At 36.0% G+C, this 23,895-nt stretch overlaps 6 protein-coding genes and 1 long non-coding RNA gene across 16 annotated transcripts; 4 read left to right on the forward strand and 3 right to left on the reverse strand.

Moving 5' to 3' along the window:
- The first annotated feature begins 531 nt into the window (after positions 1-531).
- LOC104750883 (proline-rich receptor-like protein kinase PERK13) lies at positions 532-4,383 on the forward strand. 2 transcript variants are annotated; one of them, XM_087493303.1, is made up of 9 exons: positions 532-717; positions 924-1,902; positions 1,994-2,470; positions 2,553-2,639; positions 2,726-2,796; positions 2,916-2,992; positions 3,162-3,309; positions 3,401-3,562; positions 3,686-4,383. In XM_087493303.1, the coding sequence occupies exons 2-9, from the start codon at positions 1,008-1,010 to the stop codon at positions 3,953-3,955; spliced, it is 2,187 nt and encodes a 728-aa protein (XP_087349429.1). In that variant the 5' UTR covers positions 532-717; positions 924-1,007; the 3' UTR covers positions 3,956-4,383. The 2 variants fall into 2 exon arrangements, with proteins under 2 accessions (XP_087349429.1, XP_087349430.1); XM_087493304.1 differs by having other exon boundaries at positions 599-743.
- LOC104750884 (uncharacterized) lies at positions 4,361-5,184 on the reverse strand. The gene has a single exon (XM_010472736.3). The coding sequence runs from the start codon at positions 5,099-5,101 to the stop codon at positions 4,622-4,624; it is 480 nt and encodes a 159-aa protein (XP_010471038.2). The 5' UTR covers positions 5,102-5,184; the 3' UTR covers positions 4,361-4,621.
- A 2,170-nt stretch (positions 5,185-7,354) lies between these two features.
- Positions 7,355-9,617, forward strand: LOC104750885 (uncharacterized). Of its 4 annotated transcripts, none has more exons than XM_010472737.3 (6): positions 7,355-7,723; positions 8,110-8,233; positions 8,333-8,491; positions 8,588-8,710; positions 8,788-8,931; positions 9,009-9,617. In XM_010472737.3, the coding sequence occupies exons 2-6, from the start codon at positions 8,117-8,119 to the stop codon at positions 9,426-9,428; spliced, it is 963 nt and encodes a 320-aa protein (XP_010471039.1). In that variant the 5' UTR covers positions 7,355-7,723; positions 8,110-8,116; the 3' UTR covers positions 9,429-9,617. The 4 variants fall into 4 exon arrangements, with proteins under 4 accessions (XP_010471039.1, XP_010471042.1, XP_019094152.1 ...); XM_010472740.3 differs by having other exon boundaries at positions 7,576-7,870; XM_019238607.2 differs by lacking the exon at positions 7,355-7,723 and adding an exon at positions 7,773-7,943.
- Positions 9,579-11,621, reverse strand: LOC104750886 (ADP-ribosylation factor 2-B). 4 transcript variants are annotated; one of them, XM_010472741.2, is made up of 7 exons: positions 11,435-11,621; positions 10,728-10,885; positions 10,555-10,625; positions 10,340-10,459; positions 10,137-10,255; positions 9,969-10,050; positions 9,579-9,876 (listed from the first exon to the last, which is right to left on the reverse strand). In XM_010472741.2, the coding sequence occupies exons 2-7, from the start codon at positions 10,873-10,875 to the stop codon at positions 9,871-9,873; spliced, it is 546 nt and encodes a 181-aa protein (XP_010471043.1). In that variant the 5' UTR covers positions 10,876-10,885; positions 11,435-11,621; the 3' UTR covers positions 9,579-9,870. The 4 variants fall into 4 exon arrangements, with proteins under 4 accessions (XP_010471043.1, XP_010471044.1, XP_087349432.1 ...); XM_010472742.3 differs by having other exon boundaries at positions 11,450-11,597; XM_087493306.1 differs by lacking the exon at positions 9,579-9,876 and having other exon boundaries at positions 9,960-10,050; positions 11,450-11,598.
- Positions 11,622-13,108: 1,487 nt separating this feature from the next.
- Positions 13,109-17,416, reverse strand: LOC104750887 (putative polygalacturonase At1g80170). The gene is made up of 9 exons (XM_010472743.2): positions 15,252-17,416; positions 15,024-15,152; positions 14,711-14,881; positions 14,601-14,621; positions 14,298-14,505; positions 14,133-14,214; positions 13,960-14,068; positions 13,752-13,868; positions 13,109-13,674 (listed from the first exon to the last, which is right to left on the reverse strand). Exons 1-9 carry the CDS (start codon positions 15,705-15,707, stop codon positions 13,372-13,374), a joined length of 1,596 nt encoding a protein of 531 aa, XP_010471045.2. The 5' UTR covers positions 15,708-17,416; the 3' UTR covers positions 13,109-13,371.
- A 624-nt stretch (positions 17,417-18,040) lies between these two features.
- Positions 18,041-20,648, forward strand: LOC104750889 (uncharacterized). Of its 3 annotated transcripts, none has more exons than XM_019237580.2 (9): positions 18,041-18,276; positions 18,617-18,995; positions 19,080-19,113; positions 19,291-19,503; positions 19,574-19,663; positions 19,752-19,817; positions 19,905-19,996; positions 20,121-20,168; positions 20,307-20,648. In XM_019237580.2, the coding sequence occupies exons 2-9, from the start codon at positions 18,646-18,648 to the stop codon at positions 20,392-20,394; spliced, it is 981 nt and encodes a 326-aa protein (XP_019093125.1). In that variant the 5' UTR covers positions 18,041-18,276; positions 18,617-18,645; the 3' UTR covers positions 20,395-20,648. The 3 variants fall into 3 exon arrangements, with proteins under 3 accessions (XP_019093125.1, XP_087345881.1, XP_019093124.1); XM_087489755.1 differs by having other exon boundaries at positions 18,057-18,276; positions 19,080-19,139; XM_019237579.2 differs by lacking the exon at positions 18,041-18,276 and having other exon boundaries at positions 18,439-18,995.
- An 836-nt stretch (positions 20,649-21,484) lies between these two features.
- LOC147925776 (uncharacterized) lies at positions 21,485-23,034 on the forward strand. Its single transcript, XR_015585477.1, has 3 exons — positions 21,485-21,966; positions 22,314-22,429; positions 22,703-23,034. It is a non-coding gene; the product is annotated as an uncharacterized LOC147925776 (long non-coding RNA).
- The last annotated feature ends 861 nt before the right edge of the window (positions 23,035-23,895 follow it).

Below are 23,895 nucleotides of genomic sequence, written 5' to 3' on the forward strand. Positions count from 1 at the left end.
TGTGTACGAATTCTCTTCTATTTTTATTTTTACTTGTGAATAGAAAAAAATATTGGTATATTAATAGTTAACTTGTGATTTGTGAAATTGAATATTCCTCCATTTAGTCTCCTTCCACATTACATAATTCTCAAGTTTTGACAAATATTATTCAGATATACGATAATGATATTATTTTTTAAAGGAAGAAATATTCAATAAATTATTTTTTGAGATAACATTTTTCATGTGATTACAGGAAAAAACAAAACAAAAAAAAAACAAAATCAAAATGATATTATGACCAAAAAAAAGAAAGAATACTGTATTTCTATAGATATTTGGAATTTGAAAAACAGGAGAAAAATCAAGAGGCCCAATGTGTTTTGGGCTTTAAAAAGCCACAGTAGGTTGGAATTAGAAAACACGTCATAGTGTCTGTTCCTCTTTTTCCTAATGAATCCAACACGGAAGATTTATAACGGGTCGGGTTGGTCTGAACGGGTCGGATCAGGGAATTTGAAAGTTTGCGCGGTAACACGGGAATATTCCGAACGACGTAGTTTTGGATCAAACGGGGGCTTACAGAAGACACAACGACGTGCCTCCAATGAAGTTTGTATCATCATCATCATTCATCAATCACTAAACTAAATTTCAAAAAAAAAAAAAAAGATCATGTGGAGCTGTTACGTTTGTATTAATTTTGACATCTTCAAAATTTATAACTCCGTAATGGTACGCATTTCTCCAGCTTTTTCCAGGTCTTCTTCGATTTATAAACTTTTTTTTTTTTTTTTTTGGTGATTAGAAAAAAAACATAGTTTATTACGGATCTTGTTTTAATCAATGGATGAATTTTAAGGTATAGTTTTCATTTTTGTGGGTTTCTTGGAGAGAGAGACGATAACTCTGCTTCTGTTGAATGATTTTTGGATTTTCAGAAGCAGAGTATTCGCTAAAACAGAGAGGTTTCTGGGTTTTTTACGGATTTGAGTGTTACACAATTAAAGAAGAAGAAGAAGAAAATGTCGGACTCGCCGTCTTCTTCTCCACCTGCACCGTCTGCTGATTCCGCTCCTCCTCCGGATAACTCAACCGGCGGATCCGCCCCGCCACCTGCTGATTCAGCACCACCTCCTAGTCCGCCGGCTGATTCATCTCCGCCTCCAGCTGTTTCATCCCCTCCGCCGGCCGATACTTCTCCTTCTCCTCCGCCGCCGGCTGATACATCTCCTCCGCCGGCTGATCCATCTCCTCCGCCAAGTTCTCCACCTCCACCCCCACCGACAGATGCTCCGCCGCCTCTTCCCACCGTGTTCTCTCCACCTCCACCGAAAGACTCACCGCCGCCGGAGTCCCCTCCACCTCCGGAAGTGTTTGAATCACCACCGCCTCCGCCTAATGAAGAAGACAGCCCCCCTGCTCCTCCGCCTCCTGAACAAGTACCTCCTCCAGCGTCATCACCGAAGGGCGGACCCAAGAAACCTAAAAAACACTCACCGGGACCTAAACAGTCTCCTTCAACACCTACAAAGTCTCCTTCAGCACCTCCCAAATCTCCTTCAGCACCTACAAAGTCTCCTTCAGCACCTCCCAAATCTCCTTCAGCACCTGCCATATCGCCTCCTGCTCCTCCTAACGCTCCACCGCGTAATACCTCCTCTCACGCATTACCACCTAAGTCTACCGCTGCTGGTGGACCGCGTGGAGTCCCCAGCAGCGGAATCTCTGTCCCGCCACCTCCAAATAGCGGTGGCGGCGGCTATCAAGGGAAGACTATGGTCGGTTTTGCAGTAGCCGGTTTCGCAGTCATTGCCTTGATGGCAGTTGTGTTTTTAGTCAGAAGAAAGAAGAAGCGAAACATTGATGCTTACAGTGACTCACAGTACTTGCCTCCTTCAAACTTCTCCATCAAGTCAGGTATAATCTTAATCCATCTCTCTCATCTTCTTTGTTGGTCTTTAAGATTCAAATGTTCAAGCTTTCTTCTTTTGCTTTTGCTTTAACTTAGATGGATTCTTATACGGTCAAAACCCTACAAAGGGATACTCTGGTCCTGGTGGTTACAATACACAACAACAATCCAGTTCCGGGAACAGCTTTGGCAGCCAAAGAGGAGGAGGAGGTGGAGGTTATACACGGTCAGGGAGTGCACCTGATTCAGCTGTGATGGGAAGTGGTCAAACGCATTTCACTTATGAAGAACTAATGGACATAACTGAAGGATTTGCTAAGCAGAACATACTTGGAGAAGGAGGTTTTGGTTGTGTCTACAAAGGTAAACTAAATGATGGGAAACTAGTTGCTGTTAAGCAGCTTAAGGTTGGTAGTGGACAAGGTGATCGTGAGTTTAAAGCAGAGGTTGAGATCATTAGCCGTGTTCATCATCGCCATTTGGTTTCTCTGGTTGGTTACTGCATTTCGGATTCAGAGAGATTGCTTATCTATGAGTATGTTCCTAACCAAACCTTGGAGCATCATTTGCATGGTGAGGTTCTTTTTAGCACTTTCTTCATCAGACAAGATTTTCTTATGGAGTAATTGACTTACATGGGTTCTGTTCTTGACAGGGAAGGGAAGGCCAGTTCTTGAATGGGCTAGGAGAGTCAGAATCGCTATAGGTTCTGCCAAAGGTTTGGCCTATTTGCATGAAGACTGTAAGTACTTATTTGCATGTGATGGCAATGTTTTAGGTCCTTCAAAGTTCAAACATAAGCTGAATCATGGCGACTTTGTTTTGCAGGTCACCCAAAAATCATTCACAGGGACATAAAGTCTGCAAACATCTTGCTGGACGATGAGTTTGAAGCTCAGGCAATAAAGCAAACCATCTTAAAAAAAAAAAACATTTCCTCTGTTTGGAGCTTTGGCTCTGAAGTTTTTAGTTGATGAGACATTTATTTGTTCTTACCTTTCTGTTTCTTGGTGTTTAGGTTGCTGACTTTGGGCTTGCCAAACTCAATGATTCAACACAAACCCATGTATCAACTCGTGTTATGGGAACCTTTGGGTAAGCTTGACCAAAGACTCTACTCCATTAACAGTTAAACCAATTATAGTATCTTCATCTAAGGGAGAAAAAAGTTCATAGTAGTATCAGGTGTTTACACTTGTAAGTTTGATGAACTAGTTTGCTTGTAAAGTACATAAGGCTCAATGTTATTGACTTTTGTTTTCAGGTACCTGGCACCAGAATATGCACAAAGCGGAAAGCTGACTGATAGATCAGATGTTTTCTCGTTTGGGGTTGTTCTCTTAGAGCTTATAACAGGACGCAAACCAGTTGACCAGTACCAGCCTCTGGGAGAAGAGAGCTTGGTTGAATGGGTAAATTTACTAATCTGTCTTGACATGTCTCAATATATGGTTGGACTTGGCTCTAGTAATTTAAATGACATAATCTATGATGAACTCACAGGCTCGCCCACTGCTTCACAAAGCCATTGAGACCGGCGATTTCAGCGAACTAGTTGATAGACGGCTCGAAAAGCATTACGTGGAGAATGAAGTTTTCAGAATGATTGAAACGGCTGCTGCTTGTGTTAGGCATTCTGGTCCAAAACGTCCACGCATGGTTCAGGTACCTTTCTAGTAACATTATCTATGACTAATCAAATCTCACATATATAGCAACAAATCTATACATATCATGTTCTATAGTTTATCTAATTTGAAAACTTGGACAAAACTTGTTTAAAATAAGGTTGTGAGAGCACTGGATAGTGAAGGAGACATGGGAGATATCAGCAACGGAATCAAAGTGGGACAAAGCAGTGCTTATGACTCTGGTCAGTATAACCATGATACTATGAAGTTCAGGAAAATGGCGTTTGGTTTTGACGACAGCTCAGATTCCGGCATGTACAGTGGAGACTACTCTGTCCAAGGCTCCCGGAAAGGATCCAACGGAGCCTCCTCTGAGTTCACAAGGACTGAATCCGAGAACCGAAACTTCAATAACCGACGGTTCTGATCCAAAAATAGGTCAACAACTTATACCTCTTCTTCTTTTGGGGTCTTTGCCTTATTGTCCCATCATATGCTTGAGCTCTCTGTACAGCATTAATACGCTCTTTTGTATATTTTTTTTTTTTTTTTTTTGTGTGTGTGAGATTCGTTTCTTGCTAGCTACCTTTAGTTTTGCTCCATAATGGTGGCCATTTGCCTCAAAAGACTTATCATAGGTGAGAACATAAAAAAGCAACAGCAAAAAGAGAAAAAGAGAAGTCACAATAGTTCTGAAAGAGTGATTTGAATCTTGTTTGCTTTTGCTTGTTTCTCTATGTTCATGAGTTTCGGATTTTTGTTGAGTGTGATAACATAAATGAAGAACTCCATCTTCTTATTTTTTTTACATATTTGAGCTTGTAATTGTTACTTGTCAATTAATTTTTTTTTGTTCTTGCTTGCTTTCATTTATAATCTAAGTTCCATACCAATATGAAACAAAACCAAACGACCCAAAAAAGACAAAAATCAAACAAACAAGAATACTACGATAAAGCAAGCAAGCATGATGAAAAGTCTCTTTGTCTTATAAGACTGTTCTGACCGGAGTTTGAAGTCGGAACCACCGTGTCTGAAGTGGCCTTGAACATGGTGATCTCCTTTCTCCGGTAACTTGAACCGTACTCCATGTTTAATATATAACTGGAGGTGGTCTTTTCCCTCCTTTTCCTCCTCCTCCTCCTCCTCCACCTCCTCCTCTCTTGTTATCAAACCCAAACTCAATGTCCCCTCCGTTTCGACCAGAGGGTTTCCCCATTGGACCAGGCCGCTTCATTTCGAACCCAAACTCCACATCACCTCTTTCTCTCGGTTCACGCTCCACAGGTCTGATCTCACGGCTCTTCTTTGACGACGGTTTCTCATGCTTGGAATTTTTGTTGTTGTTTTTGTCTTTCTGTTGCTTTCCACCGCGGTTGCATAGCCTTCCAAACACACAAGCCAGTGCTGCTAAGATAAGGATCGCTGCTAGAACAATGAACACTGTACCGAACGAGCCACGTGAAGTACTAGAGGGTGTAGGCGGGGACGGGGTATAAGAGGAAGAAGATGAAGAAGAAGAAGACGGATACACATAAAGAGGCTGCTGAATCTCTTGTGGTTGATCTCCCATTTTTTTTTGGTGGGTTTGGTTTTGATTCTTGTGTTGGTGAGATATAATGCTTTAGGAGGTCTGTGATAATGAAGAGTACTTCATTGTATTAATAGTACTAGCACTCCTGTCCATGATCATTTTTTTTTGTAAATAAAGTTCATGTGAGACATAGGTTTTTTTATTATTTTTGAAATAAAGTTACATATAGCTTAATTTTGTGGAAATTAACAGATTGCTGTTTTTTTTTTAAATAAAGAAATATACTGTAGTTGCTTTTTTCTTTTCTTTTGGTTTCGACAATGTGGGTTTGTTTATAAGAGATGCACTTTAGAGCAATTTCTGATTGCTTTGTATGAAGAGAAAGTGGGATTTTGGTTAAGTGTTTTAAAGATGAGACACAATTCATTGTTTCCAAGAAAGATAAATTTAAAGATTTGATGAGTGGGCGGATGCTTTACCAATCATTGACTCTACTCTTTAGGCGATTCCCAATTAATTTATACACATTTTTTTTTTTTCTCTATACTCTTCACTCTTCCTTCTCCATATTTCAATTCCGTAGTGCTTGAATGTATCTTGTGTATTCTATATATAAAGTTGGGCTAAATACCAGGAGAGCAGAATGATGATTTTCGAGTTTTTCAAATAAAATTAGGAAATGGATCCACTCATTCTACAAAATACACCATCAGTCTTTTTTTAGTGTCGAGCGTTAACTCTTCATGTGAGTTTCCAAGCGGAGGTTTACTTTTTCACTTTAGTTTTGTAGGTTTAGTGTCTTTGAGAGTGGGGTTCCAACAAGTGAGAATGGAATGATATTTGTTTTTTCAACATAGGGATTAGTGTAAAACATATTTTATATTCGTTCTTTCACACTAATATTCTTTTTCTATTTTCTTTTTCAATTTCTTTCAAACTTTTTGTCTCCTTGAATATCTTTTTCTTTCTCAGAAAATGCTGAAAGTGTGTGTTCACAATGTTATTTTCTTCTTATAAATTGCAATGGCATCGGATTATATTATCTATACCACCTTTAGATTTAAAACTTATAATTCTTTATTTTCTTCCCTTTATTTTTCCTCCGGAAAGAAAAAACAACCCTTCAATAATCATAACTATCTTTGAAGCCTTTGAGGGCAAAACAAAAAATCTGTTCCGCTGAATATTGCATGAATCTTTAAAAATACATCCATTCTGTTGCCACGATTATATTGTGTTATCGATTATATAAATTAATATACCCATTGTAAATAGATTTAAAAATTGGAACAAATTAAACTTTACCGATACAAAAATGATTTTTTTCTTTCAAAAACTTGTTGTTAGATTTGCTATATAGCCACAATTTTTGAAAGATGTTATGTAAATTTATTATATAGAAAGATTCTAGAAGTGATATCTAAATTGGTTTTCAATGGAGTATTTGGAGTATGATTAGTTTTATATAAGGTTAGGTTTAAGTTTGCTAGTAATGAAGAAAAAAGCTGCTACTAAGAATGTGTTATGATTCAAAAATTATTTCATTATTGGTGATCTCATTTACTTGCCCACATGATACTCAACGTGATGGATTCTAACGGCAGTGAAAACATAAGTTGTATGCATAAGTCTAAACACATAAAATTTATATATTTCAAACCACTTGATCAATAACTCGAAATTGTCATTGTGTAAAAACCTATAAACCTTTAATGGATGAGAAGACTCACATTGTAATAGTTTAAAATCTTCTAATTATTCTTCTTAGTGATATATTTATTCTCTATTTTTTTAGCCCAATATATTTATTCTGTATTGAAAATTCATGATAAAAGTATGAATAATTACTTGTACAACATTTTAGATTGTGTTTAAATTCGATTTAATTATTTATGCCATAGCAGATTGGTTTCAATCTATTGTTGGGACCGATAATATCCAAGAACTCTCTCTCTCTCTCTTTTTTTTTTTTTTTTTTGCTAAACAAAAGGTTTGAAATCCATAATTTCATGAAGTCAAAAAGTAGAACATATTAATGAATTCCTATCACGCCATTTTTGATACTCATCACTCATGAGCTTAGACAATGAACACTCTTCCATTGCTACCATATTGTGCACTCAATACAATCTTTTAGACTCATATTTAACAATTACTAGAGAAAATTAAATCAAGAACTTTGGTCCAATCTAGTAGGTGAATTCAAAAAAAATATTGTCCAAACAAAATAAAGTAAATTTTCAACTACACCATAGAGCAAAAAGAGCCATCAAGTGATTGACGTTTTTTTCTAGCGGGGTGAGCGCAGTTTGATAAACGTTAGCTTTTCTTCTTTTTTCTTCCGCGCTAAGTCCAGCTAAAAAATGACACGTGGCAATTCTGTTCCTCAATGGTCTCTTTTGTCTGCTACACAAAAAAAAAAAGAGAGACAAATGTGCCAACACTCTCGAATCCATCGCATCGCGATGATAATTTCGTCATCTTCTTCCTTGGAATAACGTGTTTAGGCGTGTACATCACATGGTGGCTTTGTGTAACACAAAACCAACATAAAGCTTCCATACGATTTAGACCCTTGGGGAAGAAAAAAAAAAAATCTGTCATTTTTAGACTTTTGTCGATCACTGTTGTTGTAAGATCTGGTCTGGGTCCTCGATTTCGGTGAGTGTTGTCGGGGAAAAAGAAGACCCATCTCTCACTTTAATGCCTCGCATAAATTGAGTCTCTGCTTCGGATCTGATTGTGAATTTTTTACAGCTTTTTTTCTGAGCTGTGTTTCTTCAATTAGATAAAAGCTTTTTGCTTACAGTTAAGATAATCTTAAAAATCTTAACTTTGGAGTAAAAGCTTCAACTGCGTCATTAAAGTCTGGGTTTTTGATGTATATTGTATTTGTTGTGGAAGCTTTATACTTTTAAGTGAAAGTTTAATTCTTTGTTTATGTGTATGAGTATGACCAATTTCAGAATGTTCAGTGTTGTTGTTGTTTTTTCTGATCCAGACATGAACCTTTTGGATGTTGATTGCTTTATATATACATTGTGCAGGGAATAAATGGGCAATCCAGGTCCAGACACCGAGAGAAACAAGAATAATGTGGTCACAAGTGTGTTTGATCCTGCAATCTCTAGATTCGTTGGGTTTTCTCAGAAGCTCCAAACCTGTCTTAAGGTGATATACTATGATTGATTTCACACATGCCTGTGATGTTTGTTTATCTATTAGAGGAGCTGACAAAAAAAAAAACATTTTTTGGTATATTTTTCACAGTCCCAGCTGAAGAATTTGAAAGCTGATAAGCATGGGATTGGTTCTTCATGGAGGCAAGATAAAGAAAGCTCATCGAGCTCGATGCAAATTGATTTGGAGAAACAGTTAGGTATTTGGAGAGAAAACCCTTCGTGGACTGATCAGATACCAGTCATTAAGGTGAACAAGAGACTTCACTCCATAACATGGTCTCTTATCAGAGCCAGTGAGAACTTGTTATATGAGAATGAGAGATAATAACAAGATTCTTTGCAGGTGAGTATTCCAAAAGGGTCGCTTTGCAATCTCAAAGCCGAGGTGAATGTTGGTTTACCTCCTGATGCAGTCTATAACATTGTGATTGACCCTGACAACAGAAGAGTCTTCAAGAATATCAAGGTATGTATGTTGTTTTATATGTATCTTGTTCTCTGTAAGATTTAAGCTCCTGTGATTCATTGGCCTCGAAATCACAGGAGGTTATGTCGCGGAAAGTATTGGTAGATGAAGGGTTCAGGCAAGTGGTGGAAGTAGAACAAGCAGCTTTGTGGAGATTTCTCTGGTGGTCAGGGACGATCTCAGTTCATGTCTTGGTGGATCAGAACCGGGCAGATCACTCTGTAAGACCCTCTCTGATTACAACAAAAGTCTTTTTAAGTTTCTTGAATGGTTCGTGAAATTGGTGGATGTGTTGCAGATGAAATTCAAGCAAGTGAAGAGTGGATTCATGAAGAGATTTGAAGGAAGCTGGCAAGTTAAGCCTTTGTTTGTGGACGAACATATGTGTGATCGTTTGAAACCGAAAACGTTGGATGAGTATAACCGGTGCACTGGATGCAAAGGGAGGATCGGATCTAAAGTGACACTAGACCAGCTAATACAACCAGCGATTGTTCCACCTCCACCTATTTCTTGGTATCTCAGAGGAATCACGGCCAAGACGACAGAGATGCTCATCTATGACTTATTGGCTGAGACCACCAGGATCCGTGCAGCTGGAGAAATGGAGGATGGTCACTCACCGGATGAGCAACGGATTGGGACATCTGGGGGTATAAAGGAAAGATGGGCAACACATAGAAGAACATCAAGGAGACGCCGGAATGACTTGTCTTAAGTCTTAAGTCTCAAGTCCATGATTTTGGAAAACAAAATGATATCGAGTATTTTTGAAACACGCAGCAACAGAATGCATATCAATGTTGATATCTATATTCCTTGTTGAAGAGTTTACTGTTACCAATACTGATGTGAAATTTACTCAACATTTCGAAAGAAATAACTTAATTCATTTATTTTTTGTAAAGGAATTATCTATGCGATGAAAAAGATGAAGACATGAATAAGAAAGCAAAAAAATCAATCATAAAAAAACTATTTAAAAGGGTTCTTCTAGTAAATTTTAGGTACAAGACATCTACTTGCACGATCAGAAGCATTCACATACCCCAATAGCAAAAAAGGTTTCAGATAATATTTATAATCTCTTCTTGCATCCAGAGAGATCCCAACACAGCAGACAGAATCATTTCGATGCAATGCACAATATCTCTCCCTCATCATGCCTGTGCAAGAGCCACACGAAGAAAAGATGTAAGTACCACAGAATACAAATAAACCAATTCGTTAGAATTGTGTGTTTTGAAACTTATGTTACCTTGCCGGCGATGTTGTTGGAGAGCCAGTCCAGACCTTCGTACAGCCCTTCACCTGAAGTGGCGCAGGTGCTCTGAATGTACCTGTAGAAAGCAAAAAAACACACACATAAATATATTGAACAAACGAAAGGTTTCGATTTTTTGAACTTGTTGGGATGTTTATTTACCAATGGCGCTGACGGAGGGAGTGCAGGCCAAGCTTATCTGTGATTTCAGCAGCGTTCATCGCATTTGGAAGATCTTGCTTGTTAGCAAACACAAGCAACACAGCATCACGCAGCTCGTCCTGCAATCAAAAAAGTTGCTAAGTACAGGATTTTAAACAGAAGTATGAAAAGTAATTTATCTTTCTGTAGCACTGGTTACAAACCTCATTCAGCATCCTGTGGAGTTCATCTCTAGCCTCAACAACTCTGTCTCTGTCGTTGCTATCAACAACAAAGATGAGACCCTGAGTGTTCTGGAAGTAGTGCCTCCACAATGGACGGATCTGAAAAAGAAGAAAACAAGAGAAATTTACTTTCAACACTTGAGGAAGACAAAAACAAATCAGACTGTAAATGCAGAAATAACTAGATAGGGTACCTTGTCCTGACCCCCGACATCCCACACGGTGAAACTGATGTTCTTGTATTCCACAGTTTCCACATTGAAACCTGTTGATAGGTTGTAGTTTCATCACTAATCAATCATTCAATCCTAAAAGTTTAAACTCATCAACACAATTAGAAACCAGGTCTTATGATGTGAAGCATTACCAATAGTAGGGATGGTGGTGACAATCTCTCCAAGCTTGAGCTTGTACAAGATTGTGGTCTTACCAGCAGCATCGAGACCAACCATCAGAATTCGCATCTCCTTCTTGGCAAAAAGCCTGCTAAACAGCTTGGCGAAACTCAACCCCATCTTTGCTTCACTGCACAAACACAAAAAAAAAAGAACCTGATCAATATCAAAAACCTCATCCACATTCTATATTACGCGAATTCGATCTCATATTGTGCATCTACAATTCCAAATTCGATTCTTATATCCTCTAAGAACCTGATCAATATCAAAAAAGGTCACTAGATCAGCCAGATCCAAACAGAGAATTGAAACGTTCCTAAACTTCATGATCTCTCTGATCAGATCTTCAAAGCTTCTCAGAGGCTATTATCAGAAACAATCACAACGATTGAAAAATAAAAAGGAATCGAATAGAATCGAAACAGATCCACAGTGTCAGATCGTAATCAGAATCGTCGACATATATACACATATCTTGTGAAATCTAAGCGCATTATCCATATATGAGCAATATCAACCTCAACAGAATCGATCACGACAATTCAAATCCATCAAAAATTCACAACAAACACAAAAACGCAATGCATATGAAATCCAATACAGATCTACGCAGAACCTGATGATCTAAATTGAGAATGTATGAGCAAAGCTGAGATCTAGAAGATTCAAAGCTTACCTACGAAGAACGTACCCGAGAGAGAGATCTGAGACAGAGACCCAAAGAAATTTTAAAAAGAGAGAGAGAGAGAAGCTTAAGAGAAACGCGACGACGACGGTGAAATTGGCAAGTGAGGAGAGGAATTTTTTATAAGGAGGAGAGGGGTACCGGTTTATATGTCGTTTTACACGCCAATTAACGAAATTGCCCATTTTGAGTTTACGCAAATACCCTTTTGGAATCTTCGATGACCAGGTGCCCTGGGTGCTCGTCAGTGGATCCTGCAATCTAACCAATAAAAATATGACATCGTGGACATTAGCTTCCAAAAAAAAAATTAAAAAATCACAATTAGCTCTTTTCTTAAGTTATATATATGTTGATGCTGTCTGACCCAATCAGAAAATGGAAATGTCATTGCATATGTTAAGACTTGATAACTTATAATTATAATTTTTGTAGTTATGAGTATAATTTTTTTTATTGTAATATGATTAGGGTACTCATATGATTACATATCTACATCTTTTAATAATTTTTATATACATATAATTATGAATTTTAGTTTATTTTCTTTGATTAACTTTAGGTTAAAATTCCAAAAAAAAAAAAATTCTCAAACTAATCAATTATGTAAATAATGATGGTTCAGTGTAATTATATTTAAAATCAAATAATTGGGTTCGATTTGTTGTTTTGGTTATGGTTTTGTTGCCAACCTTAACAACGCTCACTGGTTAAATTCTAGAAATTTATACATAAAAAAAAAACTATATGATAAGTTCATAATAGAAACATAGATTAGATGAACAATTGCTTCAACCTATAAAGTAATCATTCTTTTTTTTATCTATATTAACATTTTTGAAGTATATTTTGGTTTATGCCCTTTAAGTTTTAATTATTTAATTTAATTTTTACAACATTAACCCCTAAAACAATTCCATAAATAACATTGCAGAAAAACTCAAACACTAAACTTTATTAAATTGACCAACATTTGTTACATTTATTGCCATAAAATCTTAACAACATCTATACATTCCGATTTTTCCAAAAACAACTCTACCCATTAAAGTTTTAACCCATTAAATCTCCAAAACTATTTTTATGGATGCTAAAATCTCTCAAATTTAAATGATATACAACAGATTTTCCATAACAAAAGTTTACAATATCCATAATTATATTAACATTAATAAATTTCCTAAACTGAAAATCTAATTATAAAATGTCACATTAAATATGTTGAAAACTCCCATATAATTTGGTTTATTTTTTTATTTTCTGAGGAATTACCAAAAAAATTAAAATTCTATTAATTATTATAAACTATATATATTGACATGAAAAAATTATAATCTATATAAGTATGCTAATTTGGTAAAACAATTAACATAATTAAACTTGATAAAAAAACTTATTTTGATTATTTTTTTTTACGCAAAAATTTATTTTGATTTTGGTGAGACGGGTTGGCATTAATCTTATATAGGGAGTTAAGTGGAATTGTTTTTTTTAAAACACTTTTAGATGTGTACCAGGAGATAAATGTATTACTAGACTATATATATACTACACATGTTAAAACCTTGAAAACACCACAAAAATCCTATACTTTGAATATCAAATACTTGTAAAATTTTATATTTTTTAAATCAATAAAAACAATAATAAAATAACAAATAAATACAATATAAATTTAAAATTTTTAAAATTAAAAATATTGTCCCGCGGTACACCGCGGGTTAAATCCTAGTATATATACAAAACGATTACAATATTCTTTACCGTATAATTAGTTTTTAAACACTACACAATGCTTTTCAATCTCATTGTATTTTTGCTTCGTTTACAAGCTATATATATATAGGTCAGTTGCTAAGATGAATTACAACTACATATAACGTATACGTGTACATCCCTCACTATCAACGACCGTCAAAATATGTCCCTTAAAGCTCGTCGTGAGCATTTTGATCAGTTTCTTCTGCGAAATGCTTATGAGTTTGGTCTAAGTCCTTGTCGTCGTGAGAATACAGACAATCAGCAGAAGGATGAACCACGCCATAACCAAACCCTTCAGCAGAGTTACAATATGCTTCTACTTTTCCATCATTGCCTTCCAAATTGACGTTGTTGAGAACAATGTGATTACAAGGGACTGCGTCACTGCATGCGAATTTGATGGCTTTCGAGCTTTTTGTGGTTCCGGTTATGTTCCTGTACATTATCTCGCTTATGTGAACCGCCGATGTCTACAAAGAAATATGAATCAACAGATTAAGTTATTTCTTGAGGTTTCTTGATGAGTTAATGGTTATGTGAAAGAAACCTGGTTTTGACAAGTTGATGGAGAATCGCAGTAGAATTGATCGATTATAATCGGATTTGCAACGTCCTGCATTTTTACGTTCTCGAAACGTACACCCTTTACGTAACCATTACCACCCTGTTTTTAAAGATTTCATCTTTCATTCAACATCCAGAAGTTCTTTGGAAGGAAAGTATGAAAAACAAGGATCAAGAGATTGAGATTTCACCTGCCATGTCTTGATTCTTAGACCATTAGTTGTGTTCTTTAGATACGCAGTGTCCAACACAACTGCAGAGACGGTTCCTGTCGAATGTCCTTGTCCAAGGCTTCCAATGCTGCAGAGAAAGAAATTGTAAGTGTTTTTCTTTTTCTTTGACAAGGTTAGAGATGGTTTTATACCTGATACCATGTCCTGGTCCACAATAGATTCTCTTCATCTTTATCTTCGAGCTTCCATTTACAATTGAGACACAATCATCTCCTGTTATCAAGTTTAAGTGTCATCAGCTATAACATTTTGAGTTTAATATTTGTAGTACCAGAATAATGTTTTTGGTTAACAACCTGTGCTGATTTTACTGTCTTGGACTACAACATCAGTAGATGCGGTTATATGAATTCCATCGGTGTTGGGACTATCCCCTGGAGATGTGACCATAACTCTAGAGATTCGAACTGTGTTTGATCGAGCTATGATCAAATGCATTTGTTGGCTGTTCCGGATTGTTATGCCTCTCACATAAACATTTGAACTTGAATATATAGTTAGTGCCTGTTTTATAAATAAAAGACTTTATTAAAAGCAAAACCAAACATAAAAATGATAAGTCTAATGGTCGATGAACACAAAAGGGAAATATTTCAGACCGTTGGTGCGCCTACGCAAGGCTACAAGAGAAAAAAAACAAGAAAGATGTGTCAGACTTTTACTTTAGAATTAGAAGAGAAAGTTCAATTTACGTTAAAGAAGATCTTACGTTAGACTTGTTCTTTTTGCAAGAAGCAGCCCACCATTTGGTACCAGAACCATCTATAACTCCATTCCCTTGGAATACAGTTCCTTGTAGTTTAGAAAATTGGAGCCAAACCCTTTGAAATTTAGGGTCCCATTGGCTAGGCTCATCTGGTGCCACGATGGTTCCATCAATCTATAATAATCAAGTTTCAAAAATGCTTAAGACCATATTGTATTTGTATATATAACATGTATATGTATGATGTTGTTTTTATTTTCAGATATATATATATATATATATATAGCAATCAAAACAAAACAAAAATTAAGTTAACCTGAATTATCAATTTTTCTTGACATGGACCATCGAATTTCGTCGCATTTACTAAATATTGACGTCCTTGTGGAACCAATAAGACAGAGTTCGGAGCAGAGCAGGCCATGTTCCAAGCGCTTATAAATGCCTGGTTATAAGAAAACGTCGCATCAGCTAATAAAATCTAAAAATGGAGGTTTCTCGTATTATCCACCAGCATTATCATGCATTTTTAAACATAACGAACCTGAGTATCATCAGAAACTCCATCTCCAGCAGCGCCAAAGCTATCCACATTCACCAGATTCTTACCAGAATATTGGCTAGTAAACGACGAGAAATCAAAGAAGGTCACATTATCGTCAATCTCATCCTCAGGGACATCGAGGTTCTCATGCTTCCCAAGAATGTCAAGTTCCCTGTACATTGTGCTTCCTGGAGCTCCATAAGAAACTACCATAAACAGAGCAAGCAGGGAAATAACGAAGGGCTTATTCATTTGAGGCTTATTAAAAAAAAAAACTCCAACAAAAATATTTTTATGATTGTATAGTTTTAAGATATGAGATTCTATGCATAGAAAAGTTTCTTTGTGTAATGAGATGATACATAGTTTGAATATATATATAAGCAGAGTAATTAAGGGGATTTTATTGGCTTGGCTTAAAAGTAGATAAAGAGAAGCCCTTATTTTCAAACACATCTTAACTTAAAGCACAAGGCTTTATCTTATCTCACTTCTTTGCTTTACTCCAAAACCTCTACACAGATTTTTCCTGGTCAACATGAGATTCTGTGCTTGATACGTCAAAATGTTATTTTCTAGACATGCCATAGTTTGGGAAAACAAAACACAAACAGTAGTAGTTGTTCCATACTTCCATGTAATGTTATTATATATAGCAAAAAGTTATAGAGTACTATCGGTCAACGATCATGACAAGGCTATTTTTACAAATCTTGAAACAGAGAAAAAAGGGTAAGAGCAAACTGAAAACTGCAACGGCTCTTTCAGGCATTTCTTCAAATCCAACTCTGAGAACATCAAAAAGCCGCAAACAAGTATAGACAAACAAAAAAAAAGCACAGATCCTTTTTTTTTATGATACTTTGCATTTGCTTAATGTATGATTAATCAGTTAGTGAAATTTGATTTATGCTCTTAACGTTCATAGGATATACGATACATTGTATCTCTAACCGTCTAACGAAAGGGAGAGCTAAAAGAGGATCATGGTTCAAAATTAGGCATATCCATGTTTTGTAGAGATAAGAGTCCATCGGTGGAGTGACATATCTGGTAGTCTCCAGACCCTATATCCTAGTTCAGGAGGATGTTTTTCTTGGCGTCAAAGTAAAGTAGACACAACCGCAACGGTGATAGCCTGAAGAACACTTTGTCCGGTAGAATATCTATAACCTGAACTTTACCATCGATATTGTTTGGATAGACTCCCCCGAGGTCGATCTAATGATTCTTGTCCCAGAGACCGCCTTCACTTTCTTCCATCTTCCAAATCTCCATGAAATCAAATGGGACACTGTAATCTAGAATCCATAAGTTTCCGCGGCTTCCAGATAAAGTGAAAAAATGAGATTCTTTGGATCCTTGGGTGTCAAGGCAGAAGCACGGGGGTTTAGGGCTTAGGGAGAAAGTCCCATCTTGTAGAGAGAAAGAGACAATCTTAAAATCACTAGTGGTCCAGTAGATGATACCATTGACGTGAACCTGAGAAGAGAGTTGTAGACATGGTCTTTGCAGCATTCTCTAGGGGGATAGTTTAAGACGGCCATCTTCCACGATATCGATATTTAAGACCTCAAACATGAGGCCACTTAGCAACCTCCTTGTACGGTCTTCATCCAAGTCGTGAAGCCACTTGACAACTTTGTATTGCATCGTGGCCTCAACAAAGCCAAAGGAGACGCACTCCTGAAATCCGTTGAAACACCGTGGAAACCAAGGAGGGTCAGGTAAATTCTTCAACTCCTTGTTCACGGGGTTGCAAAGAGAGAGATCCCAGATTGACGAACAAAGCATAAGAGCTGGTGGTGAGAGCTTAACATTCTGATTCCCTTTAAATCACACAAGAGTTCCGTAAACTGGTGGACGAGGCAATTTGCCTTGTCGCTCACAAAGATCTCGTACTTTGCCATGAGGGAAAAAGGGTAATCACGTGAAGTCTTGTGGTAGACGACTGTGGAAAAAACGGAATCCCGTAAGCGGTTGTGGTGGAGGCGGAGGAAGCAATGATCAGAGAGGAGAGACTTAAATTGCTTTGAGACTGATCGGAATCTGGCTAGGGATTTGCCTGGAACTCGGGACATGATCTCTATAACAAGGTCATTGGGCAGAGAAACATATACCATGTTTTCCAAGCTATATATTGATTTGTTTATTCTTTGTGCTTTAATCGTGTGCCACTGTGCCCTTAGCTCTTTTTATAAGCAGCCAAGGCCAAGAGCAAGCAGGAGGAGCATACACTAATTAATGTTTGGAGAAGAGAAAAAACTGTATTTTCAGATATTTAAATCTTAAAGCGTAAAAAGCGGCCTCTTAAGATTATGACTATCAAATACCGTTTCTTGTACCACAATCCACAAAGTTCTCCACCCACCCGAAACACCAAATTCTATAAAACACCAAATTCTCAAAAACATATCATAACTTTTCCAAATTTATTCCCGGATTCTATAAATCCACTTCTTCTAAAACCTTAAAATAGTTTTAAGCACGTATAAAACCTTAAATGACTACAGATTTTTAACAGTTTTTGATATTTGGGAGCTAATCATTAATCATAACCAGTTAATTATTCATTAAAGAATTTAATAAAATCAAAATTTAGATTTCCGAAACAAATGGGAAAACCAGATTAGCACGCTTGCGGGGGCTTCAAGTTGGTTTCAGATCACACAGCACGCTTATGAGGCTTATACTATTGTTAAAAACTGGGCCTTAAGCCCATTAAACAGTAACAAAAAGCCTGCATCAGGTATCTTCTACCTCTGTCTTGATTGATTCTTTAAACAAATGGCTCTAATGTAATGCAAGTTTATGACGAAATAAAAATACATAAAGGTGTGGAGAGTATAACAAGAACACAAATCCAAATCTCCTACAAAAACTTCTACGACTAAAAAGAAAGATATAAAAAAAAACATCCGATTCCACTATTTTCCAACATAAAATATATACAGATGAGAGAGAGATCTCATCGTTCCCTCACTCACAGAATCTGATACTGAATTGAAGCAAAGCATTACTACAGGTATCTTTTGTCTTGTCTAATCTTTTTTTTTTTTCTTTTCTTACTTTGTCTGTCTTTGGTTAAGTAAAGAATCTGTCTCTTGCTTTGAATGCTATATCTTTCTTTCATTGTCTATTGTTAATGCTAACCAAAAAAACGAAATCAAGATCCGTGATGTTTCATCATGAGTATCTCGCCTCTCTGCTTTTTTTTTTGCTTTTCTTGACATGAATTTATTAGACTCTTATTAAAAGAAGATCAAGAATCAACTTGGTTCAGAAGTTCACAAAGTTACAGAGACTTTGATTGATAATGGTGAAGAATGTGTTTAGCCGAATTGATTTGTCGAGTTTCATTACAGGCTCAACTGAACATACTTGGCAACCAACAATGTCTTCAGAGACGAACATCCCAAGTTACTGGCTTAACTGGAGATTCTTTCTGTGTGCTATCTTCGTCTCTACGTCTCTGTTTCTGTCTTCGTTTCTGATTTGGAGATACGAAGGACCAAGAAAACGCAAGAAACACGGTGATGATAATGATGATGATGATGATCAAAGCTTGGAACTCGAGCAACTCACTGGAGTTGTATATGATGATGAAACTTGGAACACTTGTGTCAAAGACATGCATCCGAATTGGTTATTAGGTTTTCGTGTTTTTGGTTTTATTGTTCTTCTTGGACTTATCTCTGGTAATGCTATTGCTGATGGTACCGGCATTTTCATCTTCTACACACAGTGAGTTTTCGTAAAGACTTGGTGATTTACATAAAGAGTTTTACATCTGACTAGTTCTGATGAGTTTTGTTTTGTTCTTATCAGATGGACTTTCACATTGGTTACAGTTTACTTTGGGGTATGGCTTTTCTTCACCTTATCATGGTACTTCACATGCTTTATCCAATCTCTGTCTCTACCTGAGATTAGTAGTTATTACATGTGTAACTATGTGGAATCTACAAGGGTCAGATGAGCAATATTTTCTGTGGAACCGGTTTTTCAGAACCTTTAACTGGACTTTGATGTAATGCAGCTTGCAGCATTAGTGTCCATATACAGATTTAAGTCAGCTGATAATGATGAAAACGGAGTCAGTACAGTCGACGCAGAGCAAGGGTCGTATAGACCTCCCCTGCATGGGGAAAACTCGAATGCGTTTAAATCTTCAAACGGACATGATAGAGACAACAGGTCTACACGTCAGATTGCAACTACATTGGGTTACATTCATCAGATTCTTTTTCAAGTAAGTTTTTGAAGTAAGAGTCAGTTCTCTGCATAAAGTTCTACGTGTCTTAACATGTTTTGGATTGCAGACTTGTGCAGGAGCTGTATTGCTTACAGATGGTGTGTTTTGGTTCATTATCTACCCTTTCCTCACAGCCAAAGATTTCAGTCTCGACTTTGTAAGTTTTAACTGTAAGCAAATTGTCACACTTTGTAAGTCTTTGATTGTCTCTGAGGCTAAATTGTAACCAAACATTGATACTGCAGTTCATTGTGATTATGCACTCGGTCAATGCTATTTTCCTCCTCGGTGAAACTTTCCTGAATTCTCTGGTTAGTTGATATGCTTAATTCAACATAATAATAACCTTTTGATGATAATGATGATGACCTTTGATGATGATTTCCATATGTATTCAGCGGTTCCCGTTGTTCAGAATTGCATACTTTGTGGTATGGACTAGTATATTTGTGCTATTCCAATGGATTGTTCATGCTTGTGTCTCCTTCTGGTAATAGTCATGTTTCTATCTTTATTTACTTTATTCTATGCACATATTAGTTTTACACTTTTACTTGCTTAGGCTATTGAGGTATGTGTAATATAAACAATGTGCATGATCTTTGTTTGTGCAGGTGGCCTTACCCTTTCTTGGATTTGTCATCACCCTATGCCCCTTTATGGTAACTTTACACAAAGTTCATCGCCTAGTTCCTTATCCGATTATTATTCTGGTTCTAGAGATATAGACAATGAAAATGATTGTTGATCTTGAATGGGTTTAAAGACTACAAAGTAAATGTTTTAAATGATGTTTGCAGGTATGCGGCTGTTGGGGCTATGCACATACCATGCTTTGGAATATTTGCTTTGATCGTGAAGTTGAAGTACATATGGCTCTCAAGATAGTACTCAGAACTCAGAAGGACCATAATAACCAAATATCATTCATATATACTCAGAATCTTTAAAAGAGTCTCTCATGAGCCTTGAATAGAGAGTTTAAAGAAGTAAGTTACAGACTCTCATAGTCTCATGTGGTATAGCCGTATAGGTTCTGTCCTGTCTCTGTGTCATTTTTTTTTTTTTTTTTTTTTTTTGTAAATTACATTCAAAATTCCTTTTGAAGGAACATATAATCACTTAGCTAAGCTAGGCACCAATTTTTTAAGAACATTTATTTCTCTAATCTAATACACCTCCCAGCTAAGCTATGGTGTATACACAATTCGATATCATAATGTTCAACTGTGTCTACACCATAGCTTAGCTGGGAGGTGTATTAGATTAGAAAGAAGAAAAAAAATGTCCTTCTGTGTTTATTGTTAGACATAAAGGTTGGACCGGATTTTTAGTGGGAGTGGAGAGTATAAGTTTCACAAATCCAAATTTTTATTCGATGAATAATATTTATCCTGATAAACTAATTAATCATATCTTCCGGAATTTTTAATTCGGAAGTTTAAAAGAAGCATCATGTCCATGAGAAATATTTTTAATTCTAAACACATTGTTTCAATGTAAGAAGAACAAAAGCTTGTTTGATAAAAATAGAAAGGAACAAAAGCTTTATAGTTTTATCCAAAAATGGCGAAAAATAGTATTTTCTCAGGTTTAACCAGAAAACAATACATTATAGTAATAACAGTGAGTTTGTGGGCCGCGAAGAGCCCATTATTACTTTCGGCGTTGAACCGTGTCTTCTTCATGTGCACATCTAAAAAGTTATCTTCAATATGTGGCCGTAACAAACATTGTTTTTCCTTATTCATTTTTTCTTAATTATTTGTACATGTATGCTCTTCTTTTTGTTGATCAATATATTTAACATTTTTAAAAATGATTATGATAACAATAATTGTATTATGAAATTAAGAAAGTTCTAGGTGGACTTTTATCCTCTCGTCTATGTACTTAGCTAGCTTAATACATAGATTAATAGTATAATATGGCTATATAGATATAAACTATTCACTATGTCCCTAAGAGCATGATTACTGGAAATTACTCTCATGGTTTCTCTTGTAATTGGGGCCCAAAAACTTAATAAAAAACTTATTTTTCAGTCGATTAAGAAGAGTATCGATTCTGTGGGAAGGAATTAAGGAACGGCAGTAGCAACGCTACGTGGCTTATTCTGATTCGTTTATGCGTAAATATAAAAGAAATTTTTTTTTTAATCTATTTTCTTCTTTCTTTCTTCCTTGACCCCCTATCTCTCTCTTCTCTGTCGATCCAAACGGCGAATCGAAGCCGATTCATCTAGAGACCGGAAAAATCAATGATTCACCTCGAATCCTTTGATTTTTCTGGCTAAAACTGGAGGCTTGTTGGTCTAAGGAGCTATGGGATGCAATCTTCACTCACAAATTCGGTAAAAAATTTCTCCTTTTCTTCACTCACAGATTCGGTAAAACTGGAGACTTGTTGGTCTAAGGAGCTAAGGAGCTATGGGATGCAATCTGAACTCTCTCAAAGACGGTAAAAGATTTCTCCTTTTCTTCCCCAGAATTTGAAAAATTGATGATTTTGCTTGGTTTTGTAAATCGAGGGTTTTAGTATTCTTCTTACTGATTGTGATCTACCCTTATTCCCATATCAGATTCATGCTTGATTATGATTCGTGATACCAATTTAAAGATTGAAACTTTGGAAATTTGGGTGTACTTGTAGAAGTCTTGTTGTCTTATTAGTTGGGATTGATCTATTTGCACAAAGGTCTCGCCTTTGATTAGTGCTTTTGTATGATTGTTTGTAATGTATGGTGTAAAGCTATGATAACATTAGGTTTGTTCAGTACTTAGACCTCAGCTTTGCTTTTGGTACAGATTTGGAATGGAAACTGATCTATGTAGGCTCCGCAAAAGATTAAACTTATGATCAGCTTCTCGAGAGTGTTCTTGTAGGGCCTGTTAATGTTGGCAACTACCGGTTCGTTTTGCAGGTAACATATGTGTTTGTGTTTACAAGTCGCTGCTTTTGTTGTAATTCACTGTTTCTCAGTACTTTATTTTGTTGGTTGTTTCCTTTGTTGAATTAGGATTCTAGTTTTATGTGATGCAGTAGTGAACTTGTGCGTAGAGAACTTGACCTCTCTGCTAAAGAATTGCAAGTATTTTGCATTCACAACTATTTAAATGTGATCCAGTGTTCTCTCTAAATGATCATATCGCATGTTTGGATATAATAAACAGACTATGATTAATTCTAATTGCAGGGTCTTGATGGTTCATGGATCCGCGGATGAGGTTATACCCCTGGAAGATGCCAAGGAGTTTGCAAAGATCATACCCAACCACAAGCTGGAGATTGTGGAAGGAGCTGATCATTGTTATACCAAACATCTAAGTCAACTAGGTACAACAGTTTTGGAGTTCATAAAGACAGTCATTGTGACCAACTAGTTTTTTTTCCCTTCCCTTTAAAGTAATGTTCATGATGCGTAATACATTTTCCACACTGAGTCCGCAGTTTTTGGGTTTAAGAATAATGGTAACCAAAATACATTTTCCATATTATTATTTAAATGCATGAGTAACATTTTTTGGATTCTTTAGTAATAGGGTGATTTTGCTTAAGTTCTCTTAGAGTTGTTTTGATTAATTTAGTATTAATTATATAATTATTTAATATGAGAGTAACTTAGAGAGTACCTACCACTAATGATGGTCTAAGGGCATGTCCATGGCATACTTCACATAGGATCTGAAGAATTAAAAAAAAAAAAAAGAGAAAAAAAATTGGAAAGAGAAAAAAAAGTGTCTCTCCCGAGAGTAACAAAGACACTGAATCTACATGTGTCATTATTGGACTGGCTGGGTGAAAAAAAATAAATAATTAAATTAAAACAAAAATATTATTATTTATTTATTTTGACACCCAAATGACAGTATCACCAATGAAATTGTTCTAATATATTGATGTTTAGATATTATCACACATATTAAGAAAAAAAAATTATTTGTAAATTAATTTCTAATTACCTTTGGTAAAAAGAGAAAATATAAACCATTAGAATAAATGCCATGTATGAAAAAACATAAAATAAAAAAAAAAACTTTAATTTTTAGTATACAAAATAAACTTTTTAGAAACAAAAATACATCCTAAAACATTAATCTATTAGGGGTTTTTATTCTCGTGACTCCTGAGTTTAGGTTTCGAATAGCCAGTTCAGATGATGTCGAAATGTACCAATTTAGTTTATGCATTTGACTAAACTATACCACTAGTCTAGATTTATAGATACGTGTGATCATTCTAATTCTTTTCTACTATAGTTTATTCATTGACTAAAATAAGATTTTTAGCTTTTTATCAAACGTGGTGGTTGTGATTTGTGAGCTCTCCAATGGAAGATTAAAAAGTCAGCTAGCTAGTAATTGCACTTTTGGAATAATAGTTAGGTTT

Source organism: Camelina sativa, chromosome 16 (assembly GCF_030686135.1).
Source record: "Camelina sativa cultivar CO46 ecotype springtype chromosome 16, ASM3068613v1".
Lineage (NCBI taxonomy): Eukaryota > Viridiplantae > Streptophyta > Magnoliopsida > Brassicales > Brassicaceae > Camelina > Camelina sativa.